The sequence below is a fragment of the Loxodonta africana genome, chromosome 10 (genome assembly GCF_030014295.1).
Source record: "Loxodonta africana isolate mLoxAfr1 chromosome 10, mLoxAfr1.hap2, whole genome shotgun sequence".
NCBI classification, from domain to species: domain Eukaryota; kingdom Metazoa; phylum Chordata; class Mammalia; order Proboscidea; family Elephantidae; genus Loxodonta; species Loxodonta africana.
In genome coordinates this window covers 29,274,163-29,292,020 of record NC_087351.1, presented here as the reverse complement: position 1 = coordinate 29,292,020, position 17,858 = coordinate 29,274,163, and the positions used below count along the sequence as shown (strand labels likewise).

The window sequence follows — 17,858 nt, the reverse complement described above, 5'->3', positions numbered from 1 at the left end:
CTGGACACCAGCTTTTGAGAAAGACAAAGTAACTTTATTGCAATGCTTGGAGCAAGGAATCAGTTCCTCAGATGTGACTCCTTGAGCTATGCGTAAGCAGGGCTTAGATGTGATTTCGGCAGCAAGACGGTAGCTGCGTAGGCTTAATGGGGCTGGAAAATTCTAGAAGGAAGAAGTTGCAGGAATTATGGTGGCCAGAAAACAGAGATGACAGGGTTCTTTTCAGACCTCTCGCTTTGGAATGGGGTCCAGGTGATGATTTTCCTTCCGACTTGTTCCACCTGTTGCTCTGTCATATGTTGAAGTCAAGCAATGGTCACAGCTGGCCCTTTTGAGCATACAGGGCAGGCTGATCCTGGCTTGGGTTAGTTTAAGTCAGTCTTTTCTGACTACTGGAAATTTACTGGCATTCATAGGGTTGGATTACAAAATGAGATAATGGATATAAAAATGTTTTGTATATTTTTCACACCACAATAAGTAAGATTATATGCAGCTCAAGGGCCTCAAGCGTAGATTTCTAACTTCCCACTTTTCCCTCAAGATTGTCATGAAAACATCATTCCTGAATCAGAATTTCCTTCCCTAGGGCTTGGAGGACTTTCCATTCCTGTGGGGCAACTAAGCTCCCTAGCTTTTCCCCTTCCCCAAAAACATATTCTCAAGGGCAGGTGGAAGATACAGTCTTTTAAAAAGAAACGGTTAAAAAAAAAATTCTTTATTTACTTATTGTGCTTTAATTGAAAGTTTACAAGTCAAGTCAGGCTCTCATACAAAAAGTTATACACACCTTGCTATGTACTCTTAGCTGCTCTCCCCCTAATGAGAAAGCACATTCCTCCTCCTAACTCTGTATTCCCCATGTCCATTTAACCAGTTCCTGTCCCCCTCTTCGTTCTCGTCTCACCTCCAAACAGGAATGACCCACATAGTTTCATGTGTCTACTTGAGTCAAGAAGCTCACTCCTCACCAGTATCATTATCTATCTTATAGTCCAGTCCAGTCCCTGTCTGAAGAGCTGGCTTCAGGAATGGTTCCAATGTTGGGCCAACAAAGGGTCCGGGGATCACAACCTCCAGGGTTCCTCTAGTCTCAGTCAGACCATTAAGCCTGGTCTTTTCATGAGATTTTTTTTTTTAATTAATTTTTATTAAGCTTCAAGTGAACATTTACCATTCCAATCAGTCCGTCACATGTAGGTTTACATACATCTTACTCCCTTCTCCCACTTGCTCTCCCCCTATTGAGTCAGCCCTTTCAGTCTCTCGTTTCGTGCCAATTTTGCCGTCTTCCCTCTCTCTCTATCTTCCCAGCCCCCCACCAGTCAAGAGTTGCCAACACACTTGCCAGTGTCCACCTGATTTAATTAGCTCACTCTTCATCAGTATCTCTCTCCCCACCACTGACCAGTCCTTTTCATGCCTGATGATTTGTCTTTGGGGATGGTTCCTGTCCTGTGCCATCAGAAGTTCTGGGGAGCATTGTCTCTGGGATTCCTCTAGTCGCACTCATACCATTAGGTATGGTCTTTTCATGAGAATTTGGGGTCTGTATCCCATTGGTCTCCTGCTCCCTCAGGAGTTGTCTGTTGTGCTCCCTGACAGGGCAGACATTGATTGTGGCCGGGCACCAACTAGTTCTTCTGGTCTCAGGACAATGTAGGTCTCTGGTTCATGTGGCCCTCTCTGTCTCTTGGGTTCTTAGTTGTCGTGTGACCTTGGTGTTCTTCCTTTGCCTTTGCTCCAGGTGGGTTGAGACCAATTGATGTATCTTAGATGGCCGCTTGTTGGCATTTAGGACCCCAGGCACCACAATTCAAAGTGGGATGCAGAATTTTTTCATAATAGAATTATTTTGCCAATTGACTTAGAGGTCCCCTCAAACCAAGTTCCCCAGACCCCAGCCCCTGCTCCGCTGACCTTTGAAGCATTCATTTTATCCCAGAAACCTCTTTGCTTTTAGTCCAGTCCAATTAGGCTGACCTTCCTTGTATTGAGTGTTGTCTTTCCCTTCACCCAAAGCAGTTCTTATCTACAGATTGATCAATAAAAAGCCCTCTCCCTCCCTCCCTCCCTCCTCCCTTTGTAACCACAAAAGTATGTGTTCTTCTCCGTTTTTTCTATTTCTCAAGATCTTATAATAGTGGTCTTATACAATATTTGTCCTTTTGCAACTGACTCATTTCGCTCAGCATAATGCCTTCCAGATTCCTCCATGTTATGAAATGTTTCAGAGATTCGTCACTGTTCTTTATCGATGCGTAGTATTCCATTGTGTGAATATACCACAATTAATTTACCCATTCATCCGTTGACGGACATCTTGGTTGCTTCCATCTTTTTGCTATTGTAAACAGAGCTGCAATAAACATGGGTGTGCATATATCTGTTTGTGTGAAGGCTCTTGTATCTCTAGGGTATATTCCGAGGAGTGGAATTTCTGGGTTGTATGGTAGTTCTATTTCTAACTGTTTAAGATAACGCCAGATGGATTTTCAAAGTGGTTGTACCATTTTACAATCCCACCAGCAGTGTATGAGAGTTCCAATCTCTCCGCAGCCTCTCCAACATTTATTATTTTGTGTTTTTTGGATTAATGCCAGTCTAGTTGGTGTGAGATGGAATCTCATCATAGTTTTAATTTGCATTTCTCTAATGGCTAATGATCGGGAGCATTTTCTCATGTATCTGTTGGCTGCCTGAATATCTTCTTTAGTGAAGTGTGTGTTCATATCCTTTGCCCACTTCTTGATTGGGTTGTTTGTCTTTCTGTGGTTGAGTTTTGACAGAGTCATGTAGATTTTAGAGATCAGGCCCTGGTCTGAGATGTCATAGCTGAATATTCTTTCCCAGTCTGTAGGTGGTCTTTTACTCTTTTGGAGAAGTCTTTAGATGAGCATAGGTGTTTGATTTTCAGGAGCTCCCAGTTATCTGGTTTCTCTTCATCATTTTTGGTAATGTTTTGTATTCTGTTTAGGCCCTGTATTAGGGCTCCTAGGGTTGATCCTATTTTTTCTTCCATGATCTTTATCGTTTTAGTCTGTATGTTTAGGTCTTTGATCCACTTGGAGTTAGTTTTTGTGCATGGTGTGAGGTATGGGTCCTGTTTCATTCTTTTGCAAATGGATATCCAGTTATGCCAGCACCATTTGTTAAAAAGACTATCATTTCCCCAATTGACTGACACTGGGCCTTTGTCAAATATCAGCTGCTCATACGTGGATGGATTTATATCTGGGTTCTCAATTCTGTTCCATTGGCCTATGTGCCTGTTCTTGTACCAGTACCAGGCTGTTTTGACTACTGTAGCTGTATAATAGGTTCTGAAATCAGGTAGAGTGAGGCCTCCCACTTTCTTCTTCTTTTTCAGTAATGCTTTGCTTATCCGGGGGTTCTTTCCCTTCCATATGAAATTAGTGATTTGTTTCTCTATCCCCTTAAAATATGACATTGGTATTTGGATTGGAAGTGTGTTATATATATAGATGGCTTTTGGTAGGATAGACATTTTTACTATGTTAAGTCTTCCTATCCATGAGCAGGGTATGTTTTTCCACTTAAGTATGTCCTTTTGAATTTCTTGTAGCAGAGTTTTATAGTTTTCTTTGTATAGGTCTTTTACATCCTTGGTAAGATTTATTCCTAAGGATTTTATCTTCTTGGGGGCTACTGTGAATGGTATTGATGTGGTTATTTCCTCTTCGGTGTTCTTTTTGTTGATGTAGAGGAATCCAAGTGATTTTTGTATGTTTATTTTATATCCTGAGACTCTGCCAAACTCTTCTATTAGTTTCAGTAGTTTTCTGGAGGATTCCTTAGGGTTTTCCATGTATACGATCATGTCATCTGCAAATAGTGATAGCTTTACTTCCTCCTTACCAGTCTGGATACTCTTTATTTCTTTGTCTAGCCTAATTGCCCTGGCTAGGACTTCAAGTACGATGTTGAATAAGAGCGGTGATAAAGGGCATCCTTGTCTGGTTCCCGTTCTCAAGGGAAATGCTTTCAGGTTCTCTCCATTTAGAGTGATATTGGCTGTTGGCTTTGCATAGATGCCCTTTATTATGTTGAGGAATTTTCCTTCAATTCCTATTTTGGTAAGAGTTTTTATCATAAATGGGTGTTGAACTTTGTCAAATGCCTTTTCTGCATCTATTGATAAGATCATGTGGTTTTGTCTTTTGTTTTATTTATGTGGTGGATTACATTAATGGTTTTTCTGATATTAAACCAGCCTTGCATACCTGGTATAAATCCCACTTGATCAGGGTGAATTATTTTTTTGATGTGTTGTTGGATTCTATTGGCTAGAATTTTGTTGAGGATTTTTGCATCTATGTTCATGAGGGATATAGGTCTATAATTTTCTTTTTTTGTAATATCTTTACCTGGTTTTGGTATCAGGGAGATGGTAGCTTCATAGAATGAGTTGGGTAGTATTCCATCTTTTTCTATGCTTTGAAATACCTTCAATAGTAATGGTGTTAAGTCTTCTCTGAAAGTTTGGTAGAACTCTGCAGTGAAGCTGTCTGGGCCAGGACTTTTTTTTGTTGGAAGTTTTTTGATTACCGTTTCAATCTCTTTTTTTGTTATGGGTCTATTTAGTTGTTCTACTTCTGAATGTGTTAGTTTAAGTAGGTAGTATTGTTCCAAGAATTTATCCATTTCTTCTAGGTTTTCAAATTTGTTAGAGTACAATTTTACATAGTAATCTGAAATGATTCTTTTAATTTCATTTGGCTCTGTTGTGATGTGGTCCTTCTCGTTTCTTATTCGGGTTATTTCTTTCCTTTCCTATATTTCTTTAGTCAGTCTAGCCAATGGTTTATCAATTTTGTTAATTTTTTCAAAGAACCAGCTTTTGGCTTTGTTAATTCTTTCAATTGTTTTTCTGTTCTCTAATTCATTTAGTTCAGCTCTAATTTTTATTATTTGTTTTCTTCTGGTGCCTGATGGGTTCTTTTGTTGCTCACTTTCTCTTTGTTCAAGTTGTCGGGACAGTTCTCTGATTTGGCTTTTTCTTCTTTTTGTATGTGTGCATTTATCGATAAAAATTGGCCTCTGAGCACTGCTTTTGCTGTGTCCCAGCGGTTTTGATAGGAAGTATTTTCATTCTCATTGCTTTCTAAGAATGTCCTTATTCCCTCCTTGATGTCTTCTATAACCCAGTCTTTTTTCAGGAGGGTATTGTTCATTTTCCAAGTATTTGATTTCTTTTCCCTAGTTTTTCTGTTATTGATTTCTAGCTTCATTGCCTTGTGGTCTGAGAAGATGCTTTGTAATATTTCGATGTTTTGGATTCTGCAAAGGTTTGTTTTATGACCTAATATGTGGTCTATTCTAGAGAATGTTCCATGTGCGCTAGAAAAAAAAGTCTACTTTGCAGCAGTTGGGTGGAGAGTTCTGTATAAGTCAATGAGGTCAAGTTGGTTGATTGTTGTAAGTAGGTCTTCCGTGTCTCTATTGAGCTTCTTACTGGATGTCCTGTCCTTCTCCGAAAGTGGTGTGTTGAAGTCTCCTACTATAAATGTGGAGGTGTCTATCTCACTTTTCAATTCTGTTAAAATTTGATTTATGTATCTTGCAGCCCTGTCATTGGGTGCGTAAATATTTAATATGGTTATGTCTTCCTGATCAATTGTTTCTTTTATCATTATCTAGTGTCCTTCTTTATCCTTTGTGGTGGATTTAAGTCTAAAGTCTATTTTGTCAGAAATTAATATTGCTACTCCTCTTCTTTTTTGCTTATTGTTTGCTTGATATATTTTTTTCCATCCTTTGAGTTTTAGTTTGTTTGTGTCTCTAAGTCTAAGGTATGTCTCTTGTAGGCAGCATATAGATGGATCATGTTTCTTTATCCAGTCCGTGACTCTCTGTCTCTTTATTGGTGCATTTAGTCCATTTACATTCAGGGTAATTATAGATAAATAAGTTTTTAGTGCTGTCATTTTGATGCCTTTTCATGTGTGTTGTTGGCTATTTCATTTTTCCACATGCTTTTTTGTGCTGAGACGTTTTTCTTAGTAGCCTGTGAGATCCTCATTTTCATAATGTTCAACTTTGTGTTTGTTGAGTCGTTACGTTTTTCTTGGCTTTTTTCTTGAGTTATGGAATTGATATTCCTTTTTGTGGTTACCTTATTTATCCCTATTTTTCTAAGTAAAAACCTAACTTGTATTGTTCTATATCACCTTGTATCACTCTCCATCTGACAGTCCAATGCCTCCTATATTTAGTCCCTCTTTTTGATTATTGTGATCGTTTATCTATTGATTTCCATGATTTCCTGTTATGTGTATTATTTTGTTCATTTATTTATTTTTTAGAATTAGTCTTTGTTTGTTTTTGTGCTTTCCCTATTTGAGTTGCGTTGATATCAGGACGTTCTGTTTTGTGACCTTGTATTGTGCTGGTATCTGATATTATTGGTCATCAGGCCAAACAATCTCCTTTAGCATTTCTTGCAGTCTTGGTTTAGTTTTTGCAATTCTCTAAACCTGTGTTTATCTGTAAATATCTTAATTTCTCCTTCATATTTCAGAGAGAGTTTTGCTGGATATATGATCCTTGGTTGGCAGTTTTTCTCCTTCAGTGCTCTGTATATATCGTCCCATTGCCTTCTTGCCTGCATGGTTTCTGCTGAGTAGTCTGAACTTATTCTTATTGATTCTCCCTTGAAGGAAACCTTTCTTTTCTCCCTGGCTGCTTTTAAAATTTTCTGTTTGTCTTTGGCAAGTTTGATGATAATATGTCTTGGTGTTTTTCTTTTTGGATCAATCTTAAGTGGGGTTCGATGAGCATCTTGGATAGATATCCTTTCGTCTTTCATGATGTCAGGGAAGTTTTGTTTCAGGAGTTCTTCGACTATTTTCTCTGTGTTTTCTGTCCCCCCTCCCTGTTCTGGGACTCCAATCACTTGCAAGTTATCCTTCTTGATAGAGTCCCACATGATTCTTAGGGTTTCTTCATTTTTTTAAATTCTTTTATCTGATTTTTTTTCAGCTATGTTGGTGTTGATTCCCTGGTCCTCCAGAAGTCCCAGTCTACATTCTAATTGCTCGAGTCTGCTCCTCTGACTTTCTATTGCATTGTCAAATTCTGTAATTTTATTGTTAATCTTTTGGATTTCTACATGCTGTCTCTCTATGGATTCTTGCAACTTATTAATTTTTCCACTGTGTTCTTGAATAATCTTTTTGAGTTCTTCAACAGTTTTATCAGTGTGTTCCTTGGTTTTTTCTGCATTTATCCTAATTTCATTTGTGATATCTTTAAGCATTCTGTAAATTAGTTTTTTATATTCTGTATCTAATAATTCCAGGATTGTATCTTCATTTGGGAAAGATTTTGATTCGTTTGGGGGGTTGGAGAAGCTGTCATGGTCTGTTTCTTTATGTGGTTTGATATGGACTGCTGTCTCCAAGCCATCACTGGGAAACTAGATTTTCCAGGTAATCAGCTAAAAAAAATGCAGTCAGATCCCTATCTGAATTCTCCCTCTGGCTCCGGGTATTCGGATGTTAATGGAGCCGCCTGGGGAGGGTGGGGGAGGGATCAGAGAGCTAGGAGTGTAGCACCACAGAATATAGAGCTGATCACCGCGTTCACGCTCCGCCCCCGTCCGCCAAAATCCGGGCGGGACGGCTCCCCATTTGGGATGCTACTCTCCCTGCTCCAAGACCAGTCACTTCCTCCCGGGGACTTCTCCCTCCGGTGCACAGCACCTCTAATGCGAACTGGGTGGGCATCACCCGCACGACCAGGTGGGCCCGCCCCCTGGGTCAATGCAGAGGAATATAATTGGACCCCACACTCACGCCCCGCCCGCTTTAGCCAAAATCCCAGCGGGAGGGCTCCCCTGCTGGGACGCTGCTCTCTGTGCTCCAAGACCAGTCACTTCCTCCCTGGGACTTCTCCCTCCAGTGCGTTGCGCCACACGCGCGAACTGGATGGGCGTCCCCCCGCACGAATGTGTGGGCCCCGCCCCGGGGTCGCTTTAGGAAAATATAGCTGACCCCCTCGCTCGCGCCCCGCCCTCTTCCCTCCAAACTCCTGGCGGGGCGGCTCCCTGGCTGGTAGCTGCTCTCCCCGCTCCAAGATCAGTCACTGCCTCCCGGGTGCTTCTCCCTCTGGCTGCGTCGCTACGCCGCCCGCGCCAACCTGCTAGATTCTCTCCTGGGATGGGTTCGGGGGGTTAGGGCTGGGCCCCTTGTCTGTGCCGTCTGCCCCCCTGGGCTCTGCCCCAGATCGGGCTCCAAAGGTCACCTGCCTGGTACGCTGGCTCCTAGTTCTGAAAACGGTTGCTGTCTGCCTGTATTTGTTCGTTTTCCTTCTCTAAGTCTGCGCTTGTTGTTCCGACTTCATAGATTGTTATGTATGTGATCGATTCACTTGTTTTTCCAAGTCTTTGTTGCAAAAGGGATCCACGGTAGCGTCCACCTAGTCTGCCATCTTGGCCCCGCCTCCTTTTCATGAGATTTTAACATCTGTATCCCACTGTTCTCCTGTTCCATCAGGGATTCTCTGTTGTGTTCCCTGTCAGGGCAGTGATCAGTGATAGCCAGGCACCAGCTAGTTCTTCTGGTCTCAGGTGATGGAGCCTCTGGTTTATGTGTTCCTTTCTTTCTCTTGGGCTCATCTTTACCATTTGTCTTTGGTGTTCTTCATGCTCCTTGCTCTAGATGGGTTGAGACTAATTGATGCATCTTAGATGGTCGCTTGCGAGCATTTCAGACTCCAGATGCCTCTCACCAAAGTGGGATGCAGAACAAGAAATAACACTTTTTATCTGACAACTATAAATAAGAGTTTTAAAATGTGAGTACTGAAGAGAGTTGACACTTTAGCATGAAAGACTTCTAGGAAAACTTATAAATGATGATAGAACGTTCTTTCTCAATTCGTGATAGTGAAGGAATCAGAAGACACACTGAAGGTAGAAGGTAGGGTGGGGAAACAAGAATAGAATGAGGCACAAAAACTAACACAGAATGGATTAAAGACCTAAATATAAAACCTAAAACAATAAGGATCATGGAATTAAAAATAGGGACAATGCTGGGGCCCTATTACATGGCATACATATAATACAAATGATAACTAACAATTCACAAACACCGCAAGAGAAGCTAGATAACTGGGAGTTCCTAAAAATCAAACACTCAAGCTCATCAAAAGACATCACCAAAGGAGTATAAAAAGAACCTAAATGGGAAAAAAATTTTGGCTACAACATCTGAAAAGGGTCTAATCTCAAAAATCTATAGAATACTTCAACACCTCAATAATGAAAACACGATCCAAGGAAAAAACGGGCAAAGGATATGAACAGACACTTCACCAAAGAAGACATTCAGGTGGCTAACAGACAAATGAGGAAGTACTCTTGATCATTAGCCATTAGAGAAATGCAAATCGAAACTAGAATGAGATGCCATCTCACCCTGACATTACTGGCACTAATCAGTCAAACAGAAAAGAACAAATGTGGGAGAGGTTTCCACCATGGAAAATGATCTGATGTCTCCTTAAAAAGTTAGAAATAGAAATACTATACAACCCAGCAATCCCACTCCTAGAAATATATGCTAGAGAAATAAGAACAGTCACACAAATAGATATCTGCACACCCATGTTCATTGCAGCATTATTCACAATAGCAAAAAGATGGAAACAACCTAAATGCCCATCATCAGATGAATGGGTAAATAAATGATGGGAGCCCTGGTGGTGTGGTGCTTAACAGCTCAGCTGCCAAGCAAAAGGTCAGCAGTTTGAATCCACGAGCCAATCCTTGGAAAACCCATTGGGCGGTTCTACTCTGTCCTTCAGGGCCCTATGAGTCAGAATGGGCTTGATGGCAATGGCTTTTTTACACACAATGGAATATTACACAATGGTAAAGCACAATGATAAATCTGAGAAGTATCTGACAACATGGATGAATCTGGAGGGCATTATGCTGAATCAAATAAGCCAATCACAAAAGGACAAATACTCTACGAGACCCCTATTATAAAAACCCAAGAAAGGTTTACACAGAGATAAAAACAATCTTTGATGGTTACGAGGGAGGGGAGGGTTGGGAAAGGGAAATCATTAACTAGGTAGTAGACAGCTATTATGTTTGATGAAGGGACATACAGTACACAATATAGGGGAAGTCAGCACAATTTGACCAAGGAAAGCCATAGAAGCTTCCTAGACACATCCAAACACCTTGAGGGACTGAGTTACTGGGCTGAGGGCTAGGCCATGGTCACAAGGAACATCTAGGTCAATTGCCATAACATAGTTCATAAAGAAAATGTTCTACATCCAACTTTGGTAAGTAGCCTCTGGGGTCTTAAAAGCTTGCGAGGGTTCCATCCCATCTGGAGCAAAGGAGAATGAAGAAAAACAGACACAAAGGAAATATTAGTCCAAAGGAGTAATGGACCACAACTACCACAGCCACCACCAGCCTGAGCCAAGAACAGCTAGATGGTGCCTGGCTACTATCACCAGCTACTCCTACAGGGAACACAATAGAGAGTCCCCAGCAGAGGGAGAGAAAAATGTAGAACGAAATTTAAATTCACAAAAAGACCAGACACCCCTGAGACTATCTATGGACCCTGGATAGCCTACTAACTCAGAATTGAAGCCACTCCTGAAGTCCACCTTTCAGCCAAAGATTGGACAGGCCTATTACACACACACACACCCCCACACATACACACAGGGAACATGCTTCTTAGTTCAATCAAATATATGAGAACAAATGGAAACACCTGCCCAAAAGCAAAGACGAGAAGGCAGGAAAGGACAGGAAAACTGGATGAAAGGGGTGGAAAGGGGAAGAGTGCTGACACATTGTGGGTATTGCAATGAATGTCACAAAATAATCTGTGTATAAATTTTTGAATGAGAAGCTAATTTGCAATGTGAACTCTCCCCTAAAACACAATTAAAAAAAAAACTTTTAAAAATTACTTTGGAAATATATTTGTGTAAGTGACAAGAGGAAAACAAGAAGTCTACATTGTGTAAACCAAAAACAAACTAGTTGCCATTAAGTTGATTCTGACTAATGGCAATTTGCTTCTCATTCAACAATTCATACACAAATTCCTTTGTGACACTGGTTGCAATCGCCACAATGTGTGAACATCCCCTCTTCCCCACACCAGGTTTCCTGTGTCCATCTGCCCATTTTTCCTGTCCCTTCCCGCCTTCTTGTCTTTGCTTTTGGGTAGGTTTGACCATTTGGTCTTGTATACATGATTGATCTAAGAAGCACTGTCCTCACATGTGTTATTGTTTGTTTTATAAACCGGTCTAATATTTGGCTGAAGGGCGAACTTCAGACGTGGCTTGAGTTCTGAGTTAGCAGGGTGTCCAGGGGCCCTAGTCTCAGGGTTCCTCCAGTCTCTGTCAGGCCAGTAAGTCTGATCTTTTTTTGTGAATTTAAATTTTGTTCTACATTTTTCTCCCCCTCTGCCCAGGACCCTCTATTGTGTTCCCTGTCGGAATGGCTGGTGGTAGTAGCCAGTCACCATCTAGGTGTTCTTGGCTCGGGCAATTGGTGGCTGTGGTACTTGTGGTTCATTAGTCCTTTGGACTAATATTTCCTTTGTGTCTTTGATTTTCTTCATTCTTCTTTACTCCAAATGGAATGGGACCCTTGCAAGCTTTTAAGGCCCCAGATGCTACCCACCAAAGTTGGATGTAGAACATTTTCTTTATGAACTATGTTATGGCAATTGACCTAGATGTCCCTTGTGACCATGGCCTAGCCCTCAGCCCCAGTAACTCAGTCCCTCAAGGTGTATGGATGTGTCTAGGAAGTTTCTATGGCTTTGCCTTGGTCAGGTTGTGCGGACTTCCCCTATATTGTGTACTGTATTTCCCTTCATCAAACGTAATAGTTGTCTACTACCTAATTAATGATTTCACCTTCTCAACCCTCCCCACCCTCATAACAATCAAGATTGTTTTTTTTCTCTGTGTAAACCTTTCTTGGGTTTTTATAATAGGGGTCTCATACAGTATTTGTCCTTTTGTGATTGACTTATTTGATTCAGCATAATGCCCTCCAGATTCATTCATGTGTGAGATATTTCTCGGATTCATCATTGTCCTTTATCGTTATGTGTGTGTACCATAGTTTATCCATTCATCTCTTGATGGGTACTTAAGTTGTTTCCATCTCTTTGCTATTGTCAGTAGTGCTGCAATGGACATGGGTGTGCATATGTGTATTCCTGTGATGGCTCTTATTTCTCTAGGATATATTCTTAGGAGTGGGATAGCTGGATTTTATAGCATTTGTATTTCTAGCCTTTTAAGGAAGTGCCATATCGTTTTCCATAGTGGTTGACTTCCAACTTTTTGGTTAGCAAACAAGTGTATTAAACATTTGTGCAACCAAGGGTCTGCTTACATAGTACAATGGGGGTGGAGAGGGAGCAAAAGTGATTTCAAATAAAATAATCTGAGTTTCCTCTTATTGACCTTAATAAAGTACAAATATTTAAAAAAGAGAGAGAGAGAGAGAATAGAATGAGGTGGAGATGCTTAATATACTAAAGGAAAAATTCCAAAGCATCACAACTTTGCTGTGTGCCCTGTCCCCTTCTTTTGTCTTTATCTATGCAGGACGTGTAGAATCACAGCGTAGCACTTCTTCGCATACTCCATTGCTGTTTAAGTGGTATTCAAACTACTAATCTAACAAGGTGTTTTTTTTTTTAGATAAAAAAAAATAAACTGCATTATAAATTTATATATTACTTTTACATTTAAGGTAATGGTTTAGTCTAAATTACTCTGCTTGACTTCACCTTCTATTAGATGACCCTTTCTTGAACAGCAGGTGTAGTGTTTAGGAAGAATTACTCAACCTCCGGGTCAGAGTCCTGAATCCCTGGGTAGTGTAAGTGACTTGTGATTGGCTACTAACCTAAAGGTTGGTGGTTTGAACTTGCCCACCAGCACCAGGGAAGAAAGTTCTGGAGATCTGCTTACCTATAGATTACAACCAAGGAAACCCTATGGAGCATCTCTACTATGTAACATCTGGGGTTGCTATGAATGGGGCTGCTGGATTGTATGGTATTTCTATTTCTAGCCTTTTAAGGAAGAGCTATTGGATCTACTCAACACCAAAGACTTAAGGTCTAGAGTCATTTAGGATGTTTCAATAGTATGACTCATCATGACCAGAGACTTCTGTGTATCTGGGTCACATAACATAAAAAGAAAAAAAGATAAAAATCATGAAGGAGAGGATCTTTAATTAACTGTATTGGTTAGGTATTAAGGAGTAGAATGTTAGTCATATATACATGAAAGCTGTGTTCATGCTGATTTTCCCTTTGTATTTTCCCTTTGAGGTTATAATAGCACCATTTCATGGGATGATTTTAGTGGACTCAAGAATGATTTGAACTGTAAAATGATTATATTTTGCTCATCTTTCCTGAAAGTTGCTATTTTGTCTAATCTTGCTAGCAGGACATTAGGACTTAGTCATTTTTACAGTAGAAATAATAGTGAAATGGGGTGCTTGAGATCCTATGTGGATTTCATCTCAGATTCAGTCTCACAGTAACCTCTTACCTGCAGACTATTATTAACAAAACATCCAAGGAGCTGAGCATTTGTAATGTAAATATCATTATGTTACTCCTTTGCTCAAACCGTCCTGAAAAATTTGCCTCCCTGTTCACTCTCTGACTTGATCTCTAATACTCTTTCCCTTATTCTCTCTATGGCCCAACCAACCTCCTTGGTGTTACTTGAACATACTCGAACCTCAGGATTTTGTAGAGAACTTGCTTCTGCATGGAATACCCTTTCCTCAGCTGTTTACATGGCTCACTGCCTCACCTCTTTCAAGCTTTTGCTTAAAATTTGCTTTCTCAGGGTGGCCTTCCCTGATCACCCTATTTAAAATTTCAGCCTTCTATGGCATACTTCCTACCCTCTCTCCCCTTTTTCCATACCACTTATTTCTCCCTGATATGCTATACATTTTACTTATTTATTGTTTCTCTCTCTCAACTAGAATGTAAACTGCATGTGGGTAGTGGTTTTTGACCATTTTGGTTACAGAGTCTCTCTAGTGCCTAGAAGAGTACCTGGAACATAGTAGGTGCTCAATAGTATTTGTTCAATGAAAGAATGACTACTACTTTTTCTAATGTTAAAACATTTTCTACTTATGTAAGCACAAAACTTTCAGTTTGTCATCAAGAGCCAAAAGAATTAGAAAGTTGTTCTGTTACTAAATCTTTTAGGTCCGTAGTCATTAGGTAATCAAGTTTGACTCTTATTCCCTTTTCAAAATATTAGGCTGTGTTACAATATTACTTGTGTACAACAATGATGACCCAGCTGGGATAACAGCTCTCCTACCTTCTATAGCCATCCCGCAAGTAATCAAAGCTAAAACAGTGAGAAATACCACAGATATAATGCCTTTATATCTACTGGGATCACCCATGTTGAAAATATTGTTATACTTGAGTCAATTATAATATAGCTCTTCTTGTTTAGTTGAGGGATAAATCAATGAAGGACACCACTGAGAAAATATCTTCTTTAAAGTGTACATTGGCAGCTGAAATCAAATCTTTCTTAAGTGATCCTTTATGTGTGGACAGTTGTCTGCTTGGTCTCATGTAGATTATTTTATGCTGCTTCTATCCTTAAGACTTTCTTCAATGCGGCCTTCATCTCCTTGTTTCGTAAGCTGTAAATCAGAGGATTTAAGAAGGGAGTGACCACAGAATAGAACAAAGTAATAATCTTCTGAAGTTCAGCTGGGTTTTCAGATGTGGGGCTCACATACATTGCCAGGAGACCCCCAAAGAATAAACACACCACTGTCAGATGAGATCCACAGGTGGAAAAGGCCTTTTGCCGGCCAGCTGCTGAAGGGACTTTTAACACAGCTATCAGTAAAAGGGTATAAGAGCCAAGGATGTATAGAAGGGTGAGGATGATATTCAGGGAGCTCAGGATATAGAGGACAATCTCAGTGATAGGAGCTGGAGCACAGGACAGAGATATCAGTGGGTCCATGTCACACATAAAGTGATCAATTATATTGGGCCCACAGAAAGATAATTGGGTGAGTTGCACTGTGGAGACTGAGTAACTGAGGAACCCAAACACCCAGCAGAGAAACATCAAGATATAGCAGAGTCTTAGGGTCATGATGGTTGGGTAGTGCAATGGGCGGCAGATGGCAAGGTACCTATCATATGCCATGACACAGAGGAGATATGTTTCAGTTGTAGCAAGGGAGGTAAAAAAATAGAACTGGAGAAAACAGCCAGCAAAGGAGATGGTTTTTGTCTCTGAGAAGAAATTGGCCAGCATACCGGGCACGGTGGAGGAAATGTACCAGATTTCAAGGAAAGCAAAGTTCCCCAGGAGAATATACATTGGAGTGTGGAGTCGTTGGTCCCACCTCACAGCACAGACAATGGTGCCATTTCCCATCATGGTAAATATATAGACCCCAAAGAACAGCGAGAAGAGGAATATTTGCATCTCCTGGCCACCAGGGAAGCCTAGGAGGACAAACTCAGTCACAGTGCTTTTCACTGAATTGTTCATGAATCCCAGGGCTGCAGAGAAGACAGAAAACAGCATTATACAAGTTGTTTTGCTTCCTGAGAAACCTGTAGGAAACCTATACATGGCACATATGTTGGTTATTTGGCAATTAGTTTCAATAATCCATTCACTGACTCCTAACTCTTCCTTAAAAGGCACCAATCAGTGGTCCTTGTTACTCTAAATTTCAATAAAATTGCGCTCGTAGCAATAGGAGGTTTATATTTTATGGATTTTCTTTATCAATGACTTAGATTTTAAAAAATTCTCTCTCCCTTTTGAAATTTTGAAAACTCAGAAACATCACCCTCTCTCACCTCTGTGAAAGGCAGCGGAGTGGCTATCAGTTTGGTTTCTTTTTCACACCCATAGTTATTTATTTTGATAGGCCCACTCTTAGTCTAAGTTACTTTTTATTAGGAGTGGAATGACTATGTTTTTTGACATTTCTCACCTAAAGGAAAGTGCTTGACACACTTCTCACATAACCCGGAGCTGTGAATGTCCATTAATCATTCGTTTCTCTGTGTTGTTCACTTTAGAATAATTTTCTCTTGTAACATATTAGTAAATTATAAATTTTAACACAGAAGCCAAAAGGAAATGTCACAGTAATTTTTTCCTGGAGAGTAGAGAGCTAATAGTTACTTCTCAACATTCCTTGAATTTGCTTTACTTCAAGGTTTTATTTTAAACCCCTCTAATTTATCAACTGAATCTCTGCTACCCTAAACAAATACAATGTTTTAAATAATGTTATCATAAATCTCATTAATAAAGAATTCATTTCAAAATACATAGTTTGGCTACTTACAAGTAATCATCGCTGTGCTATTCAGATATTGCACATGACAGGTTTCCACATTTCTGACTGTAATTCCACCTGCAGCAAACTCAGAATCTTAATCAACTCAGAAAGAGCGTTTATCAAAAATCAAACAAATGGATGAGCAAACATATCTCTAAATGTTGCTAAAGATCATTTCTTGTTGCTGAGCACACGTGATATTTTCTTTTCTTTCAGTTTGATGATACACAAAACATACATGTAAGAAATTTTCAACAGGCCTTATCCAAATGTAGGCGTGTTTATTAATACTATTTGGTACAAAATTTCAAATAATCTAAAGTCCTCAAGCTTTGTCATTTTAGTTTATTAACAGGACAGTATTTACAATTTACTTTTCTGAATTAGAAATCCCTCTTTTTAATAATTAAGAGCATAAAAAATATGGAAACAGACAAAGAAAAATGAGAAATAACCTCACTCCCAGGAGCAAACAATTTTAACTCTTTGGAGAATTATGTTACTCTCTTGAAAAAAACTAAAATGAGATATTCAAAATGTATTGTTTTATAATGTGTTTTCTAACTTAATACATTTTAGTCTTCTTTCCATGTAAAACTCTGTGGCCGTATGTCATCATTTCAATCACTGCATTGTCTTCTATTCCATAAATGGAATCAGCACCTAGTGATAGGTTTATGCGTGACCTATGAAATGAACTTAAGATGATTAGAATATTTAATGATTAGTCAGTGTAGAGTGCCGTAGCTTTTGATGATCAATATGTTAGGTATGCTTTTGATACCTATCATACACGGAAGCCAGCCAGATGAAACCCTATTACACATGAGATGAATTTCCTGTAGAATATTTCCATACATGTTGTAATATGTCCACTAGAGCATATAACGTAATGACTAAATTATATGTTTCTATATTTCACTCTAGACTGAAAGCTCTTGTAATTCATGGACGATGTAAATTCATCTTTATATTCTCAGTTGACTCAGTTTCTGGCACATGGTAGGCATTCATTGAATGTATTAATGAATAAAAGAATTCTAGACATCCCACCCTGTCACCAAAAAGCTGAGTTTTTGAACATCACCATTAGTGGGTTTCCAATCTGAACATCATTGGGCAGAATCTTGTGCTACTCTGACCAAACTTGCCAGCAGGGCCACATTTAGACCTTGTGGCCCACTAATCCCACCTCGCCTCATGTCCCTGTCATCCTTTAGGGTCCACTCTAAATGTAAGCCTCTCCAGTCATTTACTCTGTTTCATATTTTCAACACTATTATTGACATTTTAACCCTGATGGCGTAGTGGTTAAGTGCTAAGGGTGCTAACCAAAAGGTTGGCAGTTTGAATCCACCAGGTGATTCTTGGAAGTGCTCCTTGGAAACTCTATGGGGCGGTTCTACTCTGTCCTGTAGTGTGGCTATGAGTCGGAATCTAT

At 39.8% G+C, this 17,858-nt stretch overlaps 1 protein-coding gene across 1 annotated transcript; it reads right to left on the bottom strand.

Moving 5' to 3' along the window:
- Nucleotides 1–14,676: 14,676 nt before the first annotated feature.
- LOC100658810 (olfactory receptor 11H7-like) lies at nt 14,677–15,902 on the bottom strand. The gene has a single exon (XM_003421623.2). The coding sequence runs from the start codon at nt 15,691–15,693 to the stop codon at nt 14,677–14,679; it is 1,017 nt and encodes a 338-aa protein (XP_003421671.2). The 5' UTR covers nt 15,694–15,902.
- Nucleotides 15,903–17,858: the final 1,956 nt, after the last annotated feature.